General features: G+C 46.1%; 1 protein-coding gene across 2 annotated transcripts in view; it reads right to left on the bottom strand.

Annotated features, from left to right (window-relative positions):
• The window catches only part of nrp2a (neuropilin 2a), a 73078-nt gene that overhangs the window by 12380 nt on the left and 39827 nt on the right, over nucleotides 1-20871 (bottom strand). For both annotated transcript variants that reach the window (XM_054770249.1, XM_054770258.1), the window contains exons 8-16: nucleotides 19341-19485; nucleotides 14954-15129; nucleotides 13431-13610; nucleotides 13211-13355; nucleotides 6532-6609; nucleotides 6340-6444; nucleotides 1682-1947; nucleotides 1343-1439; nucleotides 119-151 (exon numbers count right to left, since the gene is read on the bottom strand). In XM_054770249.1, the coding sequence (XP_054626224.1) occupies nucleotides 119-151; nucleotides 1343-1439; nucleotides 1682-1947; nucleotides 6340-6444; nucleotides 6532-6609; nucleotides 13211-13355; nucleotides 13431-13610; nucleotides 14954-15129; nucleotides 19341-19485 (1225 nt within the window). The remainder of the gene's footprint in view (nucleotides 1-118; nucleotides 152-1342; nucleotides 1440-1681; nucleotides 1948-6339; nucleotides 6445-6531; nucleotides 6610-13210; nucleotides 13356-13430; nucleotides 13611-14953; nucleotides 15130-19340; nucleotides 19486-20871) is intronic.

The raw sequence follows: 20871 nt of genomic DNA, 5'->3' as shown, positions 1-20871 counted from the left end.
CAGCTTTATTTAGTGGCTGAGACGTTCTGGTGCCGCCAAGCAAAAAAAACCCACAGCCTGGTGCATACCAACAAGCAGGAGCAGCAAGACCAGTGAGGAAGTGACATCGTACACTCACCTGTCATATCTGGAGAGAAGGCGTTGATGGGTTCTGCGAAGGCGTTGAGGGTCCGGAGCAACAAGGAGGTGCGAGAGAGAGGACCGTTAGATAACTTTAAATACGACAGAAAAGTCAGCCAAATGTCACATAAATGTCACAGGGCTATCAAACTCCTCCTGAGGAAATTTAACTTAATTCCTCCGACAGTACGCTGGCATTTACTTGGCTCTGTTGTGAGAAAGCAATTTGAGTAATCAGGGAATTAGCAACGAGTTTGCATGCATTTCAAGTTGTTTACCCGAGACCAGTTCAACTGCGGAGGGTTGTTTGGGCAGAAGCTTCACTTTGACTGCACGGAATGCAAACACTAAGATGCGCCACGTGTGCGTATGCGCATGGGATGGGGGCGGTGGGGGAAGGAGATTCATGGGAACTGGCGCCGTTTGGCAGGAAGGTACCGTGAAAAATTCCACCGTGTTGGGTGATAAGCAGAACCCCAGCACGCTGTGGGAGCTGAGCTCGACTGTCATCTTTGCCTTCATAACTGCTGAGCTGTTAGACTCTCTCAAGACGTACAACGCACACACACACACACACACACACACACACACACACACACACCCACACACACACACACAAGATGCCGTCTCCCCCTCCCCGCTGTGGTCCGGCGTAAAGCGCCGAGGATGTCAGGCAGAAACGATGACTGCAGGTTTCTAGCGCCGCACCTCCAGCTCGGTCTCTGATCTGCTTAAGACCCTCTCAAAAGCCAGACTCTGGCCAGATTAAGGAGGCTGTGCCGGCTCTCGGCTCGCGCCAGCCGCACCGAAATTTACTTTGGAAACAGCCTGTCGAGTAATTCCCTCTGACAGCTCGGGAAAAGCTCTGTTTACAAATACGAGCGGCTTGTGCGCGCAAGAGATGGAGGGAGGAGAGAAAGGGAAGAATAGAAATCTAATGAAACATAGATTAGCATCGCGGGGGCCCACAGGGCGTTTATGGCCTACTTTTCCTATTCTTCTTTCTTTTTTGTGTGGAGGAGTTTATAATGCCCCTCCTTCGCTGGCTTTGTCGCTTTCATCTATGTACTGGGTGGGTGTCTTGGAATGAAGCGTGGTGGGGGTGTTTATGACTTGATGTGCTTTACTGATGCCGGTAGGAGGTGTAAGTGGGGAGGAAGAGGATGACGGTTGTGACAGAAGACTGGTACAAATATGACGGCTGTGGTTTTGTGCCACTTACGTGTGCACTCCTCCAGCGGCGTACTGGAGCTCATGTGGATGCTGTCGATCCAGACGTGTCCTCTGGTGCCATGCACAAAGAAGCCCTCCATCACAACCTAAGCAGGAGGAGGGAGGGGGCACGATGAAAACTTAATAGAGTGTTTGCCATTTCAAAGCTACAACTCATACTCGCAATCATCTTCCTCCTCGCTTGCAAGCAACTTACTATTTTATGAGAACATCAGCGTGATGGCTCTGAAAAATGCATCTCTAAACAATCATGCAGCCCGAGGAGGCCGTGTGGGTAATTTGAAATCCCATTTAGTGAGGGTTTTTTTTTTTTGAGGTTCATCTCTACCTGGTACTCTTTAGGCGAGCGAGGCAGAATGGTGCGGCCCTCCTTCCAGACTGGGCCCTGGTCATCTTTCAGGGTCCACAGGAGGGTCTCCTCATTGTGGGCGTCCCGCAGCAAGACCCTCAGGTGACCCTGGGCCTCCCCCCACATTTGGTAGGAAAAGAGGAGGCAGACGGGTCCGGTGTCGGCCGCCACCGTGGGGCTGAGGAGGCGGGCTCGCTGCTGCTCCGTCTTTGGGCTGGCCTCGATGTACAGATGACTGTTGAGCTCTGCAGAGGAGGCGTATTATCCACATTATTTATGATTGTAATATTAAGTCCATATGCAAAATTCATGAGCAGCGTACATCGTGGTGAACGGCCAACAAAGTCAATTACAGGGAATCAAGTTGAAAGGCTGCCGTAAAATGTAACAAAGCTGTTTCAATTAAGTCCGCGCTCGCACGGGTGGCTTTTGTTGCGACTCACAAATGAAACGGACTTTTCATTTTTATTCATTTTGGCCCCAGGGGGCCATGAAAGGTGGGCACATCTACAGTCAGTGCATGCGGCTGCGTTCATGGTGTGTGGCGCAAAACTGCCGTGATATGAAATTATCATCATAATCAAAAACGGGCGCGTTTAAAGAGAAGCCCAGCGATACTTTTCACACGATCACCGGCAAGCGCAACAAAGGGGACGCTAATCATTAGTTGCAAACAGGAACAAGAACAGGAACCCTCCTAACAATAGACAACTAAATAAACACGGAAGAATATGTCCGGTGAGACCTCCATTCTCACACGGCGCAACCATCCAAAGACCCTCGGGGACAATTGCTCTTCATCGCCGAGCAGTATGATGACTTCAACTACGGAAAAGTCGGGCGTATTGTGATGCCCCACATTTTTCCACTCACTTCAAGGGTTTTTCGCTCGCAAATTGCAAGAGAGATTAGTGAGCCTGCTGTACGAGGGACTCGGCTACTTTGCTAAGTGGGCTTGTGGGAGTAATTCTGTGGATGAAAACACTGTTCTCACGGATCAAAGTGTGAAGATGTATAGCGTACGTGTGTTGAATAGGCAGGGGGCAGATACAGTATATTACATCTGCATCTAAAGACGTGATTCATCTTGTGCATCCATCTATGGATGTTCTCATGTGGGTATTCTACTCTTTAGGACATCACCGCCAAGACAGCAGGCACACATGTGGAGCAGTTATCGTTTTTCTGCATTAATCTGTTCCGAAAGGTCAGACAAAAACCGGAACGTACGAAAACGGAATACGTTTTTCCCATAAGAAACAATGAAAATCCAATGAATCCGCTCCAAACACCCAAGATGAACACAAAACACATTTTATGGAAGATTATTCTAGTTTTACACGCAGGAAACAAAGGGAAGTACACATACTGAAACGGATAAATGAATATTTAACGTCGCTTTTACCTTTATCAAAGACCTGTTGGGGGGCGCCATGATGACTGGGGGGAGGAGGGGACGCTGTTTCATTTTAGTCCATTACAAACTTAACTTTAAAGAGTGGACGGTGAGAGCGAGGGATGTTCCGATCCGATCTTCAGGGATGTGTATTTTGAAGGTCGGCTAATATCGGCTTCCGCCACGAGATCGGGCCGATCCGGTTGCCGTGTCATGTTCGTAACTCTGGGCCACGCTCCAACATGGTAGGTGCGGTAATGCGCCTCAAAGCTGGCTGCCGCAAGACGAACAAAAGGCAAGACCACCATGCAGACGTGTCCGCGGTGTACCGTGGTGAAGTTAGTTTCAGTTTCACATTGGATATTCGGCTCCATAGCTACAGCGGAAGTTCCCCCTCACTGTGCCCGGACTGCTGTGTCACGGTGCGGGGAGCACGCACAGGAAGCGCTGCTTATTATTAAAAATAAAAAAAATAAAAAAAAGGCACGGTACCGGATCAGATTGGCAAGACTATAAAAAAATCGGACCAGATCAGAAGCCAAAAAAGTTGGATCGGGACATTCAAGATTCAAGATTCAAGAGAGTTTTATTGTCATGTGCATGATAAAACAGCAGTTATACCATGCAATGAAAATCTTATTCTGTTCATTCTCCCAAGGTTCCTAGTTGCCATTTCACAAAGAAAGAGTTAAAAGAAAACACACAGCAACGTAATAGGTGGACAACAACAGACAAGACACGACAAGCAAAGCACGCTGGGAAACAGGAAGAGCTGTTGTCAAATCATATACGTAGACGCCGCATCGAGAGCTGAGCCTCACGTCAAGAATATCAAATAAGAACATGAAAGTTATCCATCAAAATTCATGTATTTTAAACAATACCCCTTGAACTAAAAATAATTTAAGTCTTTCCAAAAATAGCATAAATCAAGGCAAAGGAACTTAGTTTAGAACAATTTTACTCAAGACAAAGATGTGATGTTACACATATCGGTATCGGTTGATATCGGAATCGGAAATTGAGAATTGGACAATATCGGGATGTCGGTTATCGGCAAAAAAGTCAATATCGGACATCCCTAGTAATTACCTATTTTTGGGGCCCTCTGGCAGTCAAGGGACCTTGGAATTGTCCTGACTTTTCCCATTTATGCGGCCCCCCCTGGCCAATTGCACTCATTATCAATACATGGAAAAATGTATAATTACGATTTCCGTCCTGGATGATCGGTATCGGAATCGGCAGCCTAGAACCCTGATCGGAGCGTCCCTAATTGAAATACATGTAAAAAATAAAACCAAAATAAATAAACGTGGGTCGTGAAAATGTGGGTCCTGGTTTGACACAATTTGAGAACCCCTAGTCGATAGCGTCCCAACCCTAAAAGAACCACTCGCAGTTTGTCACCACACGTGGATTCATTTTAGTTGAAAACCGAATCCTACGAAAACCAAACTTCCATGTTTGTCGTATGTAGAATGCATAGCACGCGTTCTCGGCAAGTAACCCCTCCTCTGAGAAGAACTCGGACAATTCAACCATTTCCACAGTACACGCACGTGTGTGTGTGTGTGTGTGTGTGTGTGTGTGTGTTTTCCCAGCGACAACACGTTCTTCTCTCTAAAGGTAACATCTGCTTTGCATTACCGCCAGAACAAAAGTGGATGTTTTCCGCGAGACCCATGAGCTCAGGTTCTTGAGCAACTGGAACGATAACCTTTCCACTGTGTGCGCGTTTTTTTTCTTCTTTTTTTTCTGCAGACTAGCCAGGAAGTATCTGTGGGGACAAATCTTCCTCGACCCTGACAGCTCCCCCTCTGTCAACCATCCACCCCGCAGACTCGCCCAGCAGCGTGTGTGTGTGTGTGTGTGTGTGTTAGTGTGTGTGTGTGTTTGCTTTTATTGTGCGCATGAGGGGAAAAAAAACTTAACAGCAGTTTGTTAAGGACGTCATCCTGCAGTAAAACATCCGCCCCACCTCACTGTTGTGCTTGCTGGCTCATACTCAAAGCTGCTTGGGCATTCCTTGGCAGCCCATTTCGCAGCAAAGTAGGCATCCATGCACTCACATCAAATATGTTTACCATTGCTAGTTTTAGGTGAGGAGAGGTTTACGGGCCATGAGAGGAACAAGATCCCGAAGATGATTTGACAGCAGTGAAATAATGATCCCGCTCTGGCTCGAATTTCTGACCTTTGTCACCTACGGGAAATCAAAGGCGGCCGCGGTGCCTGTTTTTGGGCTGGAAATGATTTTTTCTGCGCATGAAAGCCCAACCGGACTAATCCGAACAGAACGTTGGAAAGCGACGGCCATGAAAGACACCGCTTTGAAGTTCCCCGTCAAAGAGGCGCGGCGCTCACCGGGTCGCGCTGGAGGAAAACGTCACTCCATTGCTTTGAGATGGGGTGAACACGATCCAGGTGATATCACACGATTGACGAGAAAAGATGTTTAATTCTCCCCAGATGGAGGGAAGATGAATCTTTCATGGAGAGAATGAATTTTAAAACAAGGTTGGTCCAAGCATCCCGAGTAAAAAGCAATGCTTTAGAGGAAGAAGAAAAAACTGCTTAAACCCAGAAGGACCCGTCTTCTGGAGCGTTTAATATCAAGCCAAAAGCGGCACTTTTGATCTCATATGTAGAAAAGAGAGGGAATCATTTCTCCATACATGTCTAAGTGGTTGGAAGTGTACACAGCATCACTCTGCGCGAGGTAGAAGAGGCTGACTTGGAATAAAGCACAGCTCTCCTTTGGAATGTTCTCGTTTGCGGGGGCGGGGGCCTTAACCCCTGGTAACTGCTGCAGCCTCACATATGTACTGTATATGTGTCCAAGCGAGAGGGAATTATCTTGTTCACGTTGTGCAAGGGATCCAGGAGTGAGACTGCATTTAATTGTATGAAACCCGATCACGTCCAGACCCAGTGAGAGTGATAAACTCGACTTTAATGTGTTGCTGCTTGTGCAATCTTCTTTGGCCAAATAGGATTTTCCCTGCAGTTGCACATATAAAAGCCCTGCGGTAAACAGAAACACGGGACGGGCCGGCGGCCGTCGGCTCTCATTGTGAGCTGCTGGACCCCGTCGTGCTCGCGACTGCTGCGACCCCGCTGTCTTCTAGACCGATGCCCCTTGCAGGCTTTTTGTCCATCAAAAGCTCACAACGCGGAGGAAAACATCAGCTCCTTGACAGCTGAGCAGGCATCGGTGCTGATTGATGATGACACTCACCGTGGCTGTGCAAGGACCAGAGGAGGGGGGCGCTCGGGTCGTGCGTCCACCCACACAGACCGTGCTCAAAGTCACACACGCCGTCCGCTGGCGGAGAGGTGGCGACTGCGGAGCAGAGAGGCGAGCAACAAGCAGTGGGTCATGCAGCATGTTTTCACACCTCTTGATTCAAACCCAGTTGCCTGGTCCTACCTGTGGACGCGGGGAACGTGGTGGTCTGGGCACCCGCAGGAAGTGTAGGCGTGGCCGTGTCTGCCGGTGTGGTGATTTCTGCAGGGATGAGCACAGCTCAGGTCAACAACGCTGCTTTCAAGCCATTCTCAGATGCTGAATTCTAGAAACACCTCACATGTAGTGACAGTTTTGGACAATCACTACTTTTTTGCCAAGTGACAGACGGCAAGTGCCCCTCTTATGAACGTAGCCAGCCCAAGCTCTCCAACCACCATGCCCAAAGTGTGCTAATGTACGTCTCGGGGCTACTTTCTTTAACCCACACCAAAATCCAAAGTGAGAAACACAATTGAGGGTATTACAATAGGATATGTGTCAGATTATTTCTTGGCTGTCAGCAGTCCCTTCCTGGGGTCTGTGTTGGTTGCCTGGCAACTAGTCCTGGCAAAGCACTTGTGTGGCACAAATAACACGCACTTTTTTGGGTGGTGGCTTTCATTATAATGTATAGCAGGGAGCAGCAATTTTCCACATGCTTTCCCCTGCAGACCATCTCCCTTGAAAGCAGGGAGAGGATGTTTCAAACTATAAGCTCAAGTTTAGAGCGACTCCTCTCATCCCAAGGTGGTGAATTTAAATGTAACTCATTATGTCAAAGGCAGGCATCGGTACCCCCAGAACACCTGAGGGCGTCAGTGTTTGACTGTGGACTCACACGAGCACACGTCCAAACAGAAAGACACACACACACACACACACACACACACGTCTGGTGCCTGTGTGATGGATGAATGAGTAAAACAAACTCCCCTTGACCTTGGACAGGATGATCGCACTCTGGGACCGCTCACTAGCTGTCAGAAACGCCTGTGCATGTGCATGTACCGTGGATCCCTGCCACAATCGTGATTCAGCATTCACGGCCGAGCCACTTCGCAGCTTTTTGGTCGATTTCATTTTTTACATTTTTATTTCTTTCCTCTGAAAATAAGCCGTTACGTCATTATTTTTCTATGATCCTTCTACGCAGATGTGGCCAGATGAGCTTCCATGTCCATATTTGCACTATTTTGTTTGTCTATTTAAAATGTTACAAGTCGTTTCAAAGTAAGTTCAAGTTTTTGTAAGTAATTTTAAAAGCATAACCTTTTAACTGTCTGTTTTAGTATTTTATAAATGTACGACGGCGTATTAAGGCCACCTTGGAAAAAATCGTAATTTTGCCGTTGCCCATGGACAAAGCTCACATAAGTTCCCCTTTTTCATAGCTGTCTCAGGCAATGCCTGTTACGATGGGGTCTTGAAAAAAATCTGAGATTTCGAGAATAAAGTGGTAACTGAGGTGTCAGTAATCTGGCTAATTTAGTGCATAGAAACGTACTGAGTGACTATGGATCATTATTATTCACTAGTGGTGAATACCTATGGCATATATATTTCATATGAGGCATGTGAGGCATATTTGGGGCTTCAACCTGCATTTAGCATTTAGCTTGCCAATGACAGAAGGTTCTGGAGCCAAATCTAATCTAATAAAGAGATTAATACTCATAACAGTCACTTTTATTGCTGTTAATTGTTGAGGAAAACAACAACGTCAAGCTAGCAGGAGGTTTTGGAGGGAAAGAGGAGCGAGCCGTATATCGGTAATAGATTTTTCTGGTTGTTATTAAAGGGGACCCATTATACTCATTTTCGGGCCTTTGTATTAAGTTCTGGACTCCTATAGAGCAGCTACACACGATAACCCGCACAGAAAGCTTCATAGATCTTCCAGACTCTGCACCTCTTCCTGCAGTGCTTCCTGCCTTCCGCACAAACGGTCTGTGTAATTTATCCACCCCCGGCCCTCCTCCGGGTACGCCTCCCGCCGAGCCCACGCCACTGTGATCGGTCACACTCCCAAGCGCTTCTGAGGACTTCCGGACAGCTGCCGAACTAACCCCTTTTGTCCGATTATTTACACAAAATAAACGCAGTCAGGACACTGATACATTGTTACTTACTGCTTGCTCTTCTGACTCTTCAACACGACCAAGTAACGCTGGAAAGGCGTCGGACTTCGGCAACAGTTTGGCGGATTCGTATTGGCTCACGTTCACCAAACAGTCCCGTGCGAAGTGCCGTTGACAGGTGAGCATATTTTACCTGATGCTCGCCTCTTTAGGCGCACCCCAACAAACATTTCCTGGGAGCCATTGCTCGGTGTGCTAACACCGTGAACAGAGCAGAGCATGCCCATATAAGGAACTCTGGGTTGCACTGTCGTCAATGGAACTCGGTGTTAAAAAAAACTCGTGCAGAGCTGTCCAAAACTGCTTTCAGGCCTCACTTCCAAATGCGCAAACCTCATTATCTGACACGCTGGCATAGTTTAACACGAGAACACAACATTGTAACGAAATTTATAGGTCAGGAGAGCGGAAAAGCATCATAAATACTTGTTGGTGGGCCTGGAATGTAAGCCCAACAAAAAGCATACTGATCTGCTGTCTCCACACACAGATCTGATGCGTTACAGAGCAAAGAAAAACAAACTAGCACGTCTGAGCACTCGCTGGATACAACATTAGCTAAACGTGCAAAACTGAGATCCAGTAGATCCAGTATTGATTGACCAATATGTCTATTACTCATTACCAGCATTGGTGGTCAATGTTGTGGCCTCTGCCTAACACCAATTAGTGGCCTCCCACCTCCTCTTTCTGAACATCGTTTAACGACCATTAAAGGCACCGAGCGTAACAAATGCTGCGTGACTCACAATTGGTCTACTTAAAGGAACTTCCTGTGGAAAGGTGCGTGACTGCTTCCCAGCTGCAGGGATGGCTGACATGAAAGCGCCGCCGCAGCTGGCGAGGGATCCTGACATTAACGCTGCATTAACGTCCCATCCTTTACGCCAGTCATTAACCGCCTAATGAGAGTTTTATCTGCCAGCATGCCGAGAAGGTAAGGCAGGAAGCATTCAAATGCAACAGTGTCGCTCTGCCTCACATTTTGAGTGTTTGCTGTTTTTAATCCTGTGTAACTATTGGAATAAACCAAACCATTACCTGCTCTCTGGCGCAAACACACACACACACACACACACAATCCAGTCTATTAAGATTCTCGCCAGCTCCTAAGAGCTCAGTGCTTTCAAAGGTCACAGTGTAAATGTGTTGACCTTTCCCGGGTGTGACAGGAGTGTCATGGGCAATGGGAATGAGACCGACTTGTGTGATTGTGCGCGTGTGGATGTTTACGTGCAAGCCAGAGAACACGCATTAAGGTACGTGACCCGACTACCTAGCCCCCGAGCCCTCGTCGTTGATGGGAACAAGGACTATGTCACGCCTTTTGCCGTACATGGGCGTTGCAGTGCAGAAAAAGTCCTTCTGCAGTGAAGTGTTGTCTTACATGATGTGTCTGATGACGCAAGCCATTATCATGCAAGGGATGAGACACTCATGCTTGGATTTGAACTCAAGGGGGACCACTGGTACACACAAATAACCACTTGGACCTACACTGCTATATTTGTTGTTAGTTTATTAAAAATAGCAACGGACTGTAATTACCGTAATTTACGGTGTATAAGACGCCGCGGTTAATTCATGGCTATGTTCTAATCTCGTGACATCAGAACTACTGCTAGTCATTTAAATACCGTGCCGCTCGCGAGTCAGCCAGTCTTCGGCAGGAGCCAATCACGAGCTATGAGTGAACTCACGACGAGCTTGTCAACCCATTGGGAATGTCAGGAGGTCATTACTCAATATAACAGTCTGATTCACGGTGTCATCTTACAAAGAACGCTAAAATCATCACACAGCAACTTAACACTCAAACTGTAGCTAAGAAATATACAAGACAAGTAGCAATACGACTTTAAAAATAAAAAAAGATCATTTTAACAGCTTCCCATCATGCATTTCGTCCCAGCAAAGCATTTCAGTGGACAAGGCTGCCGGGCGCTGCAATGATTCATGCCTCTGTCCACCAGAGGGAGCCAGAGCCAGCTCCTCTGGGTCTTTAGCTATAATTTAGGTCTAAGATCGGATTTACACCAAAACTCGACTTACAGTACATCACAGTCTAGGAACGGAACTCGTATGTAACCCTCGGACCACCTGAACTGATGAAACACTTAACGTGTAAAAAAACTTCTCTTGTGCCCATAAACATGCTAGCAGCCATTTTGGGGAGAAAGACAAAGCCCACCATATAACACACCACTAGAAAGCCCAGGATGTCTTGTGCTTGTAGAGTGTTTTGCATTAGTAATTAGCAATATGGCTGTGAGACGCTTGTCCATCACGGAGGACAAAAAGTCCCTTGCTGTGTCTCATGAGGTAAATTTACAGACACGTGCTGTACGTATGTGCGTGAACGATGCCATCCTCCTCTCCTCACACTCAATTCATCCTCATGCATTTTACATTTTTTTCGCCGCAAGTACAACTGCAAAAGCAGTGACGCGCGCCCATGTGTGCGTGCGTGAGTGAGATGTATCGCTGATGAGAGGGGTAAGCAGAAGAATAACACTCATGAACCCACGCATTGGGCCTCGGGGGAGAAAGAAGTGCAAACCACGTGTTGGGATGGTGAGAAGGATCTTATTCTACTCCAGCCTCACAGAATCTACCTTCTCAATGCACCAGGCACCAGAGGTCCCAAAATATGAAACACAAAGCGAAACCTAAGAAGGCACAACAGACGACAGAGGTGAACAATATGGATGAGGGGAAGTGGAGGATTTACAGGCTGTCAGCAGTCATCCAGCGTTCCCGCTGAGCTTGGAACGTGCAACCCTTGACGTCGGCCGTCTGCGACACATTTCTCTACAAAAATGCTGCAAGTGATCGGTGCAAAACCCCCCCATGAGTCGCACAATCAGCACCAAATACACAAATTAAAACGGTGTGTAAAACGCATGCATGAGTGTGTGTCTGTCAGAGGTGTGCTTGATGCGAGTCTTGGACGTGTGTGACATGTTTGGCGGGGCTATACGGCATCAGTCATCCTGTTCAGGCTCAGAGGGAGTGGCGAACAGCGAAAGTCCACATGTGTGCTTGTGCAAAGAGATGTATGAGCATGTATCTGCGTGTGTGTGTGTGTGTGTGTGTGTGTGCCCACACACATCTGGAAAACAGACCCCGCTGAAAGTTCTCCTTGGGGATGCATTCCTGTAAACCAAACCCTGTCCACTCCCCTCCTGGTGATAGCACATGTTTCTAGAAGCCTGCAACGCCGTCCTGCTTTCCAGGTGAAACGACTGAACAGCAAACGCGGCTGAAACACTTTTATGCCGACGTGTCTCCACGCAGATGCGAGCCTCCCAAGTCACCTTCACAAACCACCTTGACTTTATTATGGGGTGGCTCAGACGAAAGGCGGCATCCTTTTTTATTTTTGGTGTACACGCTAGGGCTGTCAATCGATTAAAATATTTAATCGTGATTAATCACATTTTGTCCATGGTTAACTCACAATTAATCACATTTAATTTCAGATGAAAAACATTTTTATCTACAATAAGAAGGGATGTAACACTCTTTGTGGTCAACGATTCGATACGCAACTATGATACAGTTCATGTACAGGGATATCAATTTTAGAAATGTGGGCCATTATTTTATTCAGAAATAATATACAGTTAGAAATCCCCCAGTTTTTGAATGTTTAATGTGAGAGGCAATTGGTCCACTGTGTTTGACGACCCTTGAACGCACATTTTCCGGTTCTCACACGCTGCATGTATTCCCAAAAAAGTCACACAGATAGACTACTATACTGTATTTTTACCATTTTTCTTTCACCTCATATTTGCTCCCAAATGCTGATACCATGTGGGAATGCATAAAGGTAAGATCTGACAACCTTATTGAGTGCTAATGTGCACTTTTGTGGTACAAAACCTCTCTGAAAAACAAGTCCAGGCTGGTACTGGTGGGTGGTGGCTATGTATTCATTTTGTGCTTTTAATTTGATGTTGTTCCTGTCATAGTTTTACACAACACATAATAAATGAAAATGAAACCGCTACAATGTACGTATGTTTTATTGATGTGTTGACGACTAGCTAGCTAATGCTACCGCTGCTGGCGTTTCAGTCATGGTCACATCGTTGACAGGAGCCCCCACAATCTGTAGCTGTCCTCAGCTGTACCTGCTGTTAAACTACCCAAATTTGAGCTCGCAGTTCTAAGCAAAAAAAAACAACACTTATTTGGGACACAGTGCCAAAGTACCACTGTAGAAATGACAATAAAAACATACCGGCAGTGCTTCAGTACCTTCTCACATCTGCCTGGGATTCGAGGCTAAATTTACCAATGAAAATACGCCTTTCTTTCTCCATTTCTGCTCAACATTTGCTCCCGCTCGGAGCTACACGGCCACCGGTGCTTCCTCAAACTACGGCGTCGGCCAAGGGTCAAACAGGACGTGTGCACGTTGCACCTTGACAGCCCTAGTATATGCTGTTTTACAAACGTCCCAGCCCTTTAATCGCACATCACACTTGAATTGCACTGTTACTCTTTTGTCATCCTTTTGCACATCTCTTTTTCTTCTAAGTGTTTGTGTAACACTTCCAAGGACAGCTCATTGAACCGAGGTCAAACTCCTTGTTTGTGTACGCATACTTGGCCAATAAAGCTGATTCTGATCTGTACAATAATTCCCCTGTCATGGTGGCACAAGGACCTACCTGGAAGGTCACAGCCAAGAATCTCCACTCTCATCCCAATCCCCGCTGGAGACCAGCGCTCAGGGTACAATCTGACGTACTGGGCCACCGTCTCCTCAAAGTGCCGCAGCTCTGGTGTGTCATAGTGTGTGTTCCCCTCGAAAATCTGCACAAACACACAATATGGTGTAGAGGAAGCACATATAAAAAAAGGAGCATTGACCCTGCTGTCTAAACCCACCTTGGGCAGGCTTGTCTTTCTGTCCATGATGAAATTCCACTCTTTTCCATTCAGGCTGTAAGCGACCTTGTACTTCCTGACAAAAGCCCGGTTCTCCGTAGTTCCTCCACTTCCTGCATCTCCCCCTCGCGCCCCCTGGGTGATGACTCCACGCACTGTTTTGGGCACACCCAGGTCCACCTGGAAGCAGTTGGGGAAGAAAGAAAAAAATAGCTTTCATGGTCCTCCAGGATCTTGTATAATTACCTCCGCCAAGGAGATTATGCTTCAAAGTTTGTTTATTTGCGAGTAAGGATGAGAAGCAAAAACTTCTTTATGGAGGGATTAGGTATGGACCAATGGAGAACCCATTAGATTTGGGTGCAGAGTGGATTTTGTTGTAACATATCACAGCATTTTTTTAAATATTATTTTATATTCATTACAATGCATGAATGTTAGGAACAAAATCCAGACACATGCGATGGATCGTGCAGGTGTATTTGAAAAAAAAAAAAAACACCATATGGGAGTAGGGATAGTTATCAACTCTTGGTACCACAATGCCAGGGCTGCTGCTTGCCAAATTGGGGCCCTACGCGCATTTTTTTGGTTACAAAATGACAAACAGGGGCCCTGCAAGGAATTGTGGGCCCTCCCCGTGCAGCTGTGGTCGCCATATCTCTACGACCTAAATGACTCATCAACATCCACTTTTATTCTATTTGACTTGAGCATTCATTTTGTTAGATCAGTGCTTCTCAAACGGTGGGGTGGCCCCCCCTGGCGGGACGCGGTAAACTGTCACGGGAGAGGCGGGGGGAACTTTCAATATTAGTGCAGACCTGCCAACATGTATGAATTTGTCGTACTCAGCATGCGATTTGACCCTCGAATACGAGTTCAGGCTGTACAGTGCAGATAAATACAGTAGATAAAAACATAGTAATCGATAGCACATCACAATTGATAGTATCAGATAAGTAGATAATAAATATATAGTATCAGTTTCTCAATAGGATTTCAAATCGGTGGGTGCGAATACATTTCTGTCCCCCTTATGGAGGCCATCCATCCATCTTCTACCGCTTATCTGAGGTTGGGTGGCGGGAGCAGCAGCAGCAGGCCAGACTTCCATCTCCCCGGCTACTTCGTCCAGCTCCTCCCGATGGATCCTGAGGCGTTCCCAGGCCTCCCTGGGGAGGTGTTCAGGGGAAGACCCAGGACACGTTGGAGAGACTATGTCTCGGGAAGCCTGGGCTGCTGCTGCCCCCGCAACCCGACCTCGGATAAGTGTAAGAAGATGGATGGATGGATGGATGGATGGATGGATGGATGGATGGATATTCAAGTATTTAAAAAGCGAATCTGTTCAAATTGAGTGCCACATCAATTTGAACCAAAAAAATAATTTTTTTTTGGTGTCAAAAGTACTATTTTCTGGCATGTTCCCCCTAGGGGGCAGATGAATGCCCCCCCCCCCACTGGTGGGCACTGATCTAAATTCTCCATCTTAACTAATCTCACTTCAAATCTTACGGTACCTGAAGCCACTCCTCTCCAGCAAGGGGCTGCGCAGGGGAGGGAAACCAGCCAGAGCGGCTCGCCACCAACCGGGCCGTGCTGGGGTTCCACACCATGTCCCTGCTGGATGAGGCAGAGATCTGCGCGTCAGGCAGCAGGCCGGACAGCAGGCCCTGCAGGTTGGAGCACGGAGCATCTGTGGTGGGAGAGCAAAAGGCCAAACATGACTTTCACCTTCACCTCGGGAGGGCGGCCGGCCATGTTTGAGCCGTGACCTGACACGTACACTCACGCTGTTACACATATTCCCGCCTGGGAGCTGTTCAGCTCCACCACAGGACTACTCTGCTGGCCACGAAGCAATAGGAGATAAGAGGAGCGAGCACGAGCTGACAGTAAGAGCGGGAAAGCGCTGTGTCTACAGGATACGTTTAAAATGCAATTAGCCTTTATTAGTGGGATGAGTGCATGTTTACTCTGCTGCATTTACTTACGCTGCATTTTACATCTCAAGGTATTTGAAATGTCTTATTCGGGACGACATCAATCTCGTGCACAGCACGCACGCACGCACGCACACACACACACACACACACACACACACACACACACACACACACACACACGGGAACAAAACTCATTCAGTTGTTGGCAGGCAAGTGCCACTGAAAGTTGCTAAGCGAGTGCACGAGAGGGGGAAATAAGGATTAATGGGATAAGAAAGATATAATTTGGGGCGTTAAGAAGTAGAACACAGAGAGTGTGTATGTGTGTGTGTGTGTGTGTCGGAGTGTGGTGGGGGAAGCCGGGAGGCGGGGATGAGACTCCAGCAGTGACAAGCGGCGGGAGAGGGAAGGCTATGGGAGGAAGCGGGTGAAAAACACAGGAAGCGAGAAAGGGCAAGAGGAAGTAAGATGTTAGCGGTGCTGACGGTTTAAGAGAGCACAGATCAAAGTTTCATGACGTTATGTCACTGCAAAAGAAGAAGAAATGAATAATGTATAAAAGGCACAGGAAGTTTATTCGTGTGTGTGTGGGTGGCGTCTGTGTGCATTTCAAAGGCTGAGCATACGTTTGAGGCTGCCTGCTATATTTGGAAAGCCTGCTGCGCGTGGATGTACCTGTGCTGTGAGAGCTAATAGTTATTTCACTCGCAGCGCTTAGGGCTGAAGTGGATCACAGTTTGCCTTGTACGGACGCAGAGGCAGCCATGAAAGATTGATGGCTACTCATTTCCAGATCGAGCGGAGCTCACGGTGGATGGAGGACACATCAAGAAAGTATCTACAACCACGAGAGGGAAAACGAGCGCCGTCTGGAGAAAGAGAGCGTGAGCTCACAGAGAATGTGAGAGAGGCAAATGACACAAGTGAAGTCTCTGGATGGAAGAATAGAATAAAACTTCCCTTTCATTAGCCTGAGGCGCGGCATGTTTAAAATATAGCACGAGGACTGTGAGACAATGTGTGCGAGTGTTTCTGCTTTTTAATGGTTCAGGGGATTCTTTTCTCTGGATGTTTAAGTTGAGCTTATATTTTGTTATCAGACATTTTTTATTTCAAGGAAAGTTAAATAAAAACATTCCTCAATCAAAAATAAATGATTACAAAACCACACCAACAAATCCTCTAAAAATACCATTTACAAAACGACAATTATTGAATGCATTTTTAGGTTAACATTATACAGTTTGTGCCCTTGCTCCATTTAAAAAAATGAATGAATTAATAAATGCTCTTTTCTTGCTTGAATGCAACCTATTATTAGTCGGGATGTCCAATAATATCATCCCACCAATGTTATCGGCCTGATATTGGCATAAAAATGTAATATCGGTTGATATCGGTATTGGGTTTTCCCCCATAATGAAAAACGCTAATAAAAAACTGCTGTGTATATGTATAGGCCTATGGGCTCGCGTACTCGATGGCGCCAGTGCGTGGAAATCCTTTGTGACGTCCTGTGTTATTCCTTGCAGTCGGAACTGGGCTTCAATGTGTTGACTTCACGGGCTTGAAGTTAGCTGCACGTTAGCTTGTAGCGGCGTCGGCACGGTCTCGTCACTGTTGTCAGTCGACATTTTTACCCACGTCGAGGGTCACCAAATGTGGAGATGCGATTGACAAGACAGGAGTGGAGGTAGGTGGCGCCAATCAGTTTACTCTACAACAACAAGCAGCTGATCTTTAGCATTAGCTAGGTGGCTACAACCATAGGCTACAACAACCTCATGACCGGGAAACGGAAGTACGATCGATCGATCGATAGATATTAATCTCCAAGAGAAATGTCTAAAACAATATACTTCAATATACTTCATGTCTCCAGGGCTCTAATAAACCATATTTGGAAGGTCGTAAAAAGGTTTTATGTGGTCTATCTACAAAAATATTCCATTTATTAATAAGCAATCCTACTTCAATGAACCGCAATAAACGAGGGCCGACCGTATAAGTTATCTTAGCAGTATTGGGAGTACCGGTGTTAAAAGGAACAGCAATACTAACGGCGTTATTGTTCTGCCGTCATTAACTGCCATTTAAAACGTGCATTGAAAAGAGCTGTTGAAAATATTCGACTCGCTGGCGAATACCACACCTCTAAGGCACACAAGAGAACTCGAGTCCGAAGCAGTCCGTCGAGTTAAAACTGCCGTTTTCAGAATGTAAGTCCAGGCGCTAATTCAATGTCGTTGACGTGAAAGCTCTGAACGCCACTGCGATGCTACATATGCCAGCTGTTTTACATATTTACCATATGATCACATAGAATTACTGCAGGATTTCACTCACTAGAGTGTAGACTTCCGCCAACTGGACTGATGTGTGCATGTTTGTTTGTTCATCTGTTTTGATTGCTAGCAGGCTACATCCTGGTTCATGGCGGATGAAGGACAGACAAATGTTGTCATTGTAATTGTGGACTGTGGATGGTTCCACTGTTGCCATAGTAATGTGAAACGGTGATACGAGATTCCTCCATGCATGCCAAAATTTAATCTGTTCTCCTTTGGCTCTAATGCACCAAATCCGGCTAACTGTATGCGTCCTACTATTTCACGCTTCTCAACATCAACGTGACGGCTGTCATGAAAACAATGCTGGACATTTGCACAGTATACTATTGCAATAAAAGGATTTAAATAAATATTAATGTACTTGCTTATGCTTAATTGCATCATATAGGTTAGCTAGTTTGTGTAAATGAGGTGAGGTCATGTTTACAATGACATGCTTCTATATTACACACGCTATTTCATTGCTTAATAAACTACACTGCGTTCCAAATTATTATGCAAATTATATTTTTCTCTGATTCTGTTAAATAGTCATTATAAATTACAGTCATCAACTTTTAGAGTACAATTTGAATGTTACTGAACAAATCTCCCAATGATAACAGTATTTTTTTTCTAAAAAATAAAAACTTCAAATGCACCGTTCCACCTTATTATGCACCACAAAGCATTTCAAAGCTCTTCATATTGTACCGTGGAAGAAAGTGGTCAGTCAGAAACGCTACATACTTTGCTGAGGTCATTTTCACACCTTCAATGACCGTAAAGGGCCTACCAGCTCTCTCCCAGTGATTCCGATCAAAACATGACTCAGCCACCTCCTTGCTGACATCACAGCCTTGTTGAGATACGCTGGCCGTCCTCTACTTCATCCATCCGGACCACCCAAGGTTGCACGGCCCTCATCAGTAAACAGGATTGTTTGAAAACTCATCTCCATGTATTTGTTGGCCCACTGCAAGCGTTTCTGCTTGTGAGTATTGGTTAGGGGCGGCCTAATAGTAGGTTCATGCAGAACTGCTAGCCTCTGGAGGATCCCACACCTTGAGGTTCACGGGACTTCAGAGGCACCAGCAGCTTCAAATACCTGCTTTTTAGCAGGCGCTCTCTTCATTTGATGAATTTGTCTGGCAGAAACCTTTCTCATGATGCCTTTCAACTCAATCAGCCACAAGTTTTTGTGAATTACTGAATGTTTTCTTGGCTCGTCCAAGGCATTGCAATATTTGACGAGAGATGCTTTTTCTTTCCCTTCTTGCTCAAAATCTGTGGTATGCTTCATTATGAGGAACTTCATTTTTTGAAGTAGTTTTCTTTTAATTGGGCTCACCTGGCAACCTAATTATGACAGTTGTCCAAGATTGATATCAGTAACCTAAAGAGCCCCAAGACACGATACCATCCATCAACTTCATTAAAAGACAAAAAAACTATATTTATGATACGAAAATACTATTTGCATAATAATCTGGAACACAGTGTAGCCGGTCCCTCACCCCTTGGTGCAGTTATTTAATATTCCATGACACCTGTTATCTGATTATGTGTGCATCATGTGATCATTGTGTAACAACAGCATAAACTTTCTTCTGGTCTTCTAATCTACACACCTGTAATCTGGCATCCGTACAGCTCAAAGCGCAGGGCGATGCCGTTCCTCCACGTCTGTGGTCTGATACGCACAAACCGTGCCAAAACAGGCTGCGGTACGCGGTTGAGCACCACCTCGGCAGGGTCCGTATTGGCGTGGAAAACCTGTGAAGAGACGTGAAGATGGTCATCACCTCGCTGGTTGCTGTTGGATGTGCACGCCCTTATGCGGGTGCTTTGTCTTATCTTTCGTTTTCTCACACACTTCCACTCACAGCGATCCGCTTCGTTACACGCACACAGTGGCAGGTCGGACACTGTGGAGACAACCCAAACACGGATCCGATGTCGCCGAGCCAGCTGTCAATGTGTTTTGGGGTCAAAGGTTTGCCTCTGGGAGGCTGGGAAAGCTGGAGGATGGATGAGGGTTTCAGCTCTCAGGGACTCACACATGCACTCACTCACAAACACACAAACTTCTCACAACTCCCACACACCTCTCAGTGGAGGCTGCGGGAGAGACATGACCTGACATGATTGGCCATTAAGGACAGGAAGTATGTCCAGGTGGGCAGGAAGTGAGGATGTGAGGTGAGGCATCCATTCCATCCCAAAGCATCAACATTCACCTCTCCTCGAGGAACACTCCCTTTCCTTCCATCGGGCCTTTTAGCGGCAGGGAGGGCGTGCCGGGGCGAAAGGGCAAATGTAACCCGGGTGGTCGGGTTACTTCCTGTTTTGGGGTGAAAAGAAACCCGCGACGCTCCAGGGGACGTTTGATGGAGGCGTTCACTGACTGACACGAATCTTCCTTGCATTCCTTTTGTGGCAACCACTTCCTTTTTCCAATGGCACCTCCTCTGTGACCTTCACACGACTAATTGAAGTCGCACACAAGGACACGGACCCGCAGGAACACACACACACACACACACACACACACACACACACACACGCACGCACACACAGACGAGCAGAGGAAGTGTCGTTTAGCTGAGGGACTGTTAAGCGTAATGTTTGGCACACAGGCAAGCGTCACAATGGATGGGATGGAACGATAAGCACAAAAACAAATCTATTCTTTCAAAAGTATATATCAGTGTTAATATTTATATTTACAATATTACATATACATTTTAATATTTAGACACATATATAAAAATATAGACGGTGATCCGGATCACCCCCCAAGTTGAATCAGTTCGACCATATCCCATTTCATACAGATCCATTCAGAACTTTTCAAGTTATGTTTAAACACATACAAACGGCAAAAATAATAATATAATATAATATATATAAATATATATATATATATATATATATATATATATATATACACATAGAATATTAATAAAAAATATAAGATAAGAAAAATACTTTCATTCTAACGGAAAGTGTCCCATTTGCAAAATCCCACGTCTGGCATACGCCTTTCACAGTGACACGATATATGATAGGACTTCAAAATGTCACTCCGGGGGTTTTATTTGATTTCGGGCATGGCCTGATTTAATCAAGTGGAGCTGACAGTGGTAATACAAACCAGTC

Source organism: Dunckerocampus dactyliophorus, chromosome 1, assembly GCF_027744805.1.
Source record: "Dunckerocampus dactyliophorus isolate RoL2022-P2 chromosome 1, RoL_Ddac_1.1, whole genome shotgun sequence".
Lineage (NCBI taxonomy): Eukaryota > Metazoa > Chordata > Actinopteri > Syngnathiformes > Syngnathidae > Dunckerocampus > Dunckerocampus dactyliophorus.
Note: the sequence above shows the minus strand (reverse complement) of the source record. Positions and strands in the feature narration are given on the sequence as shown.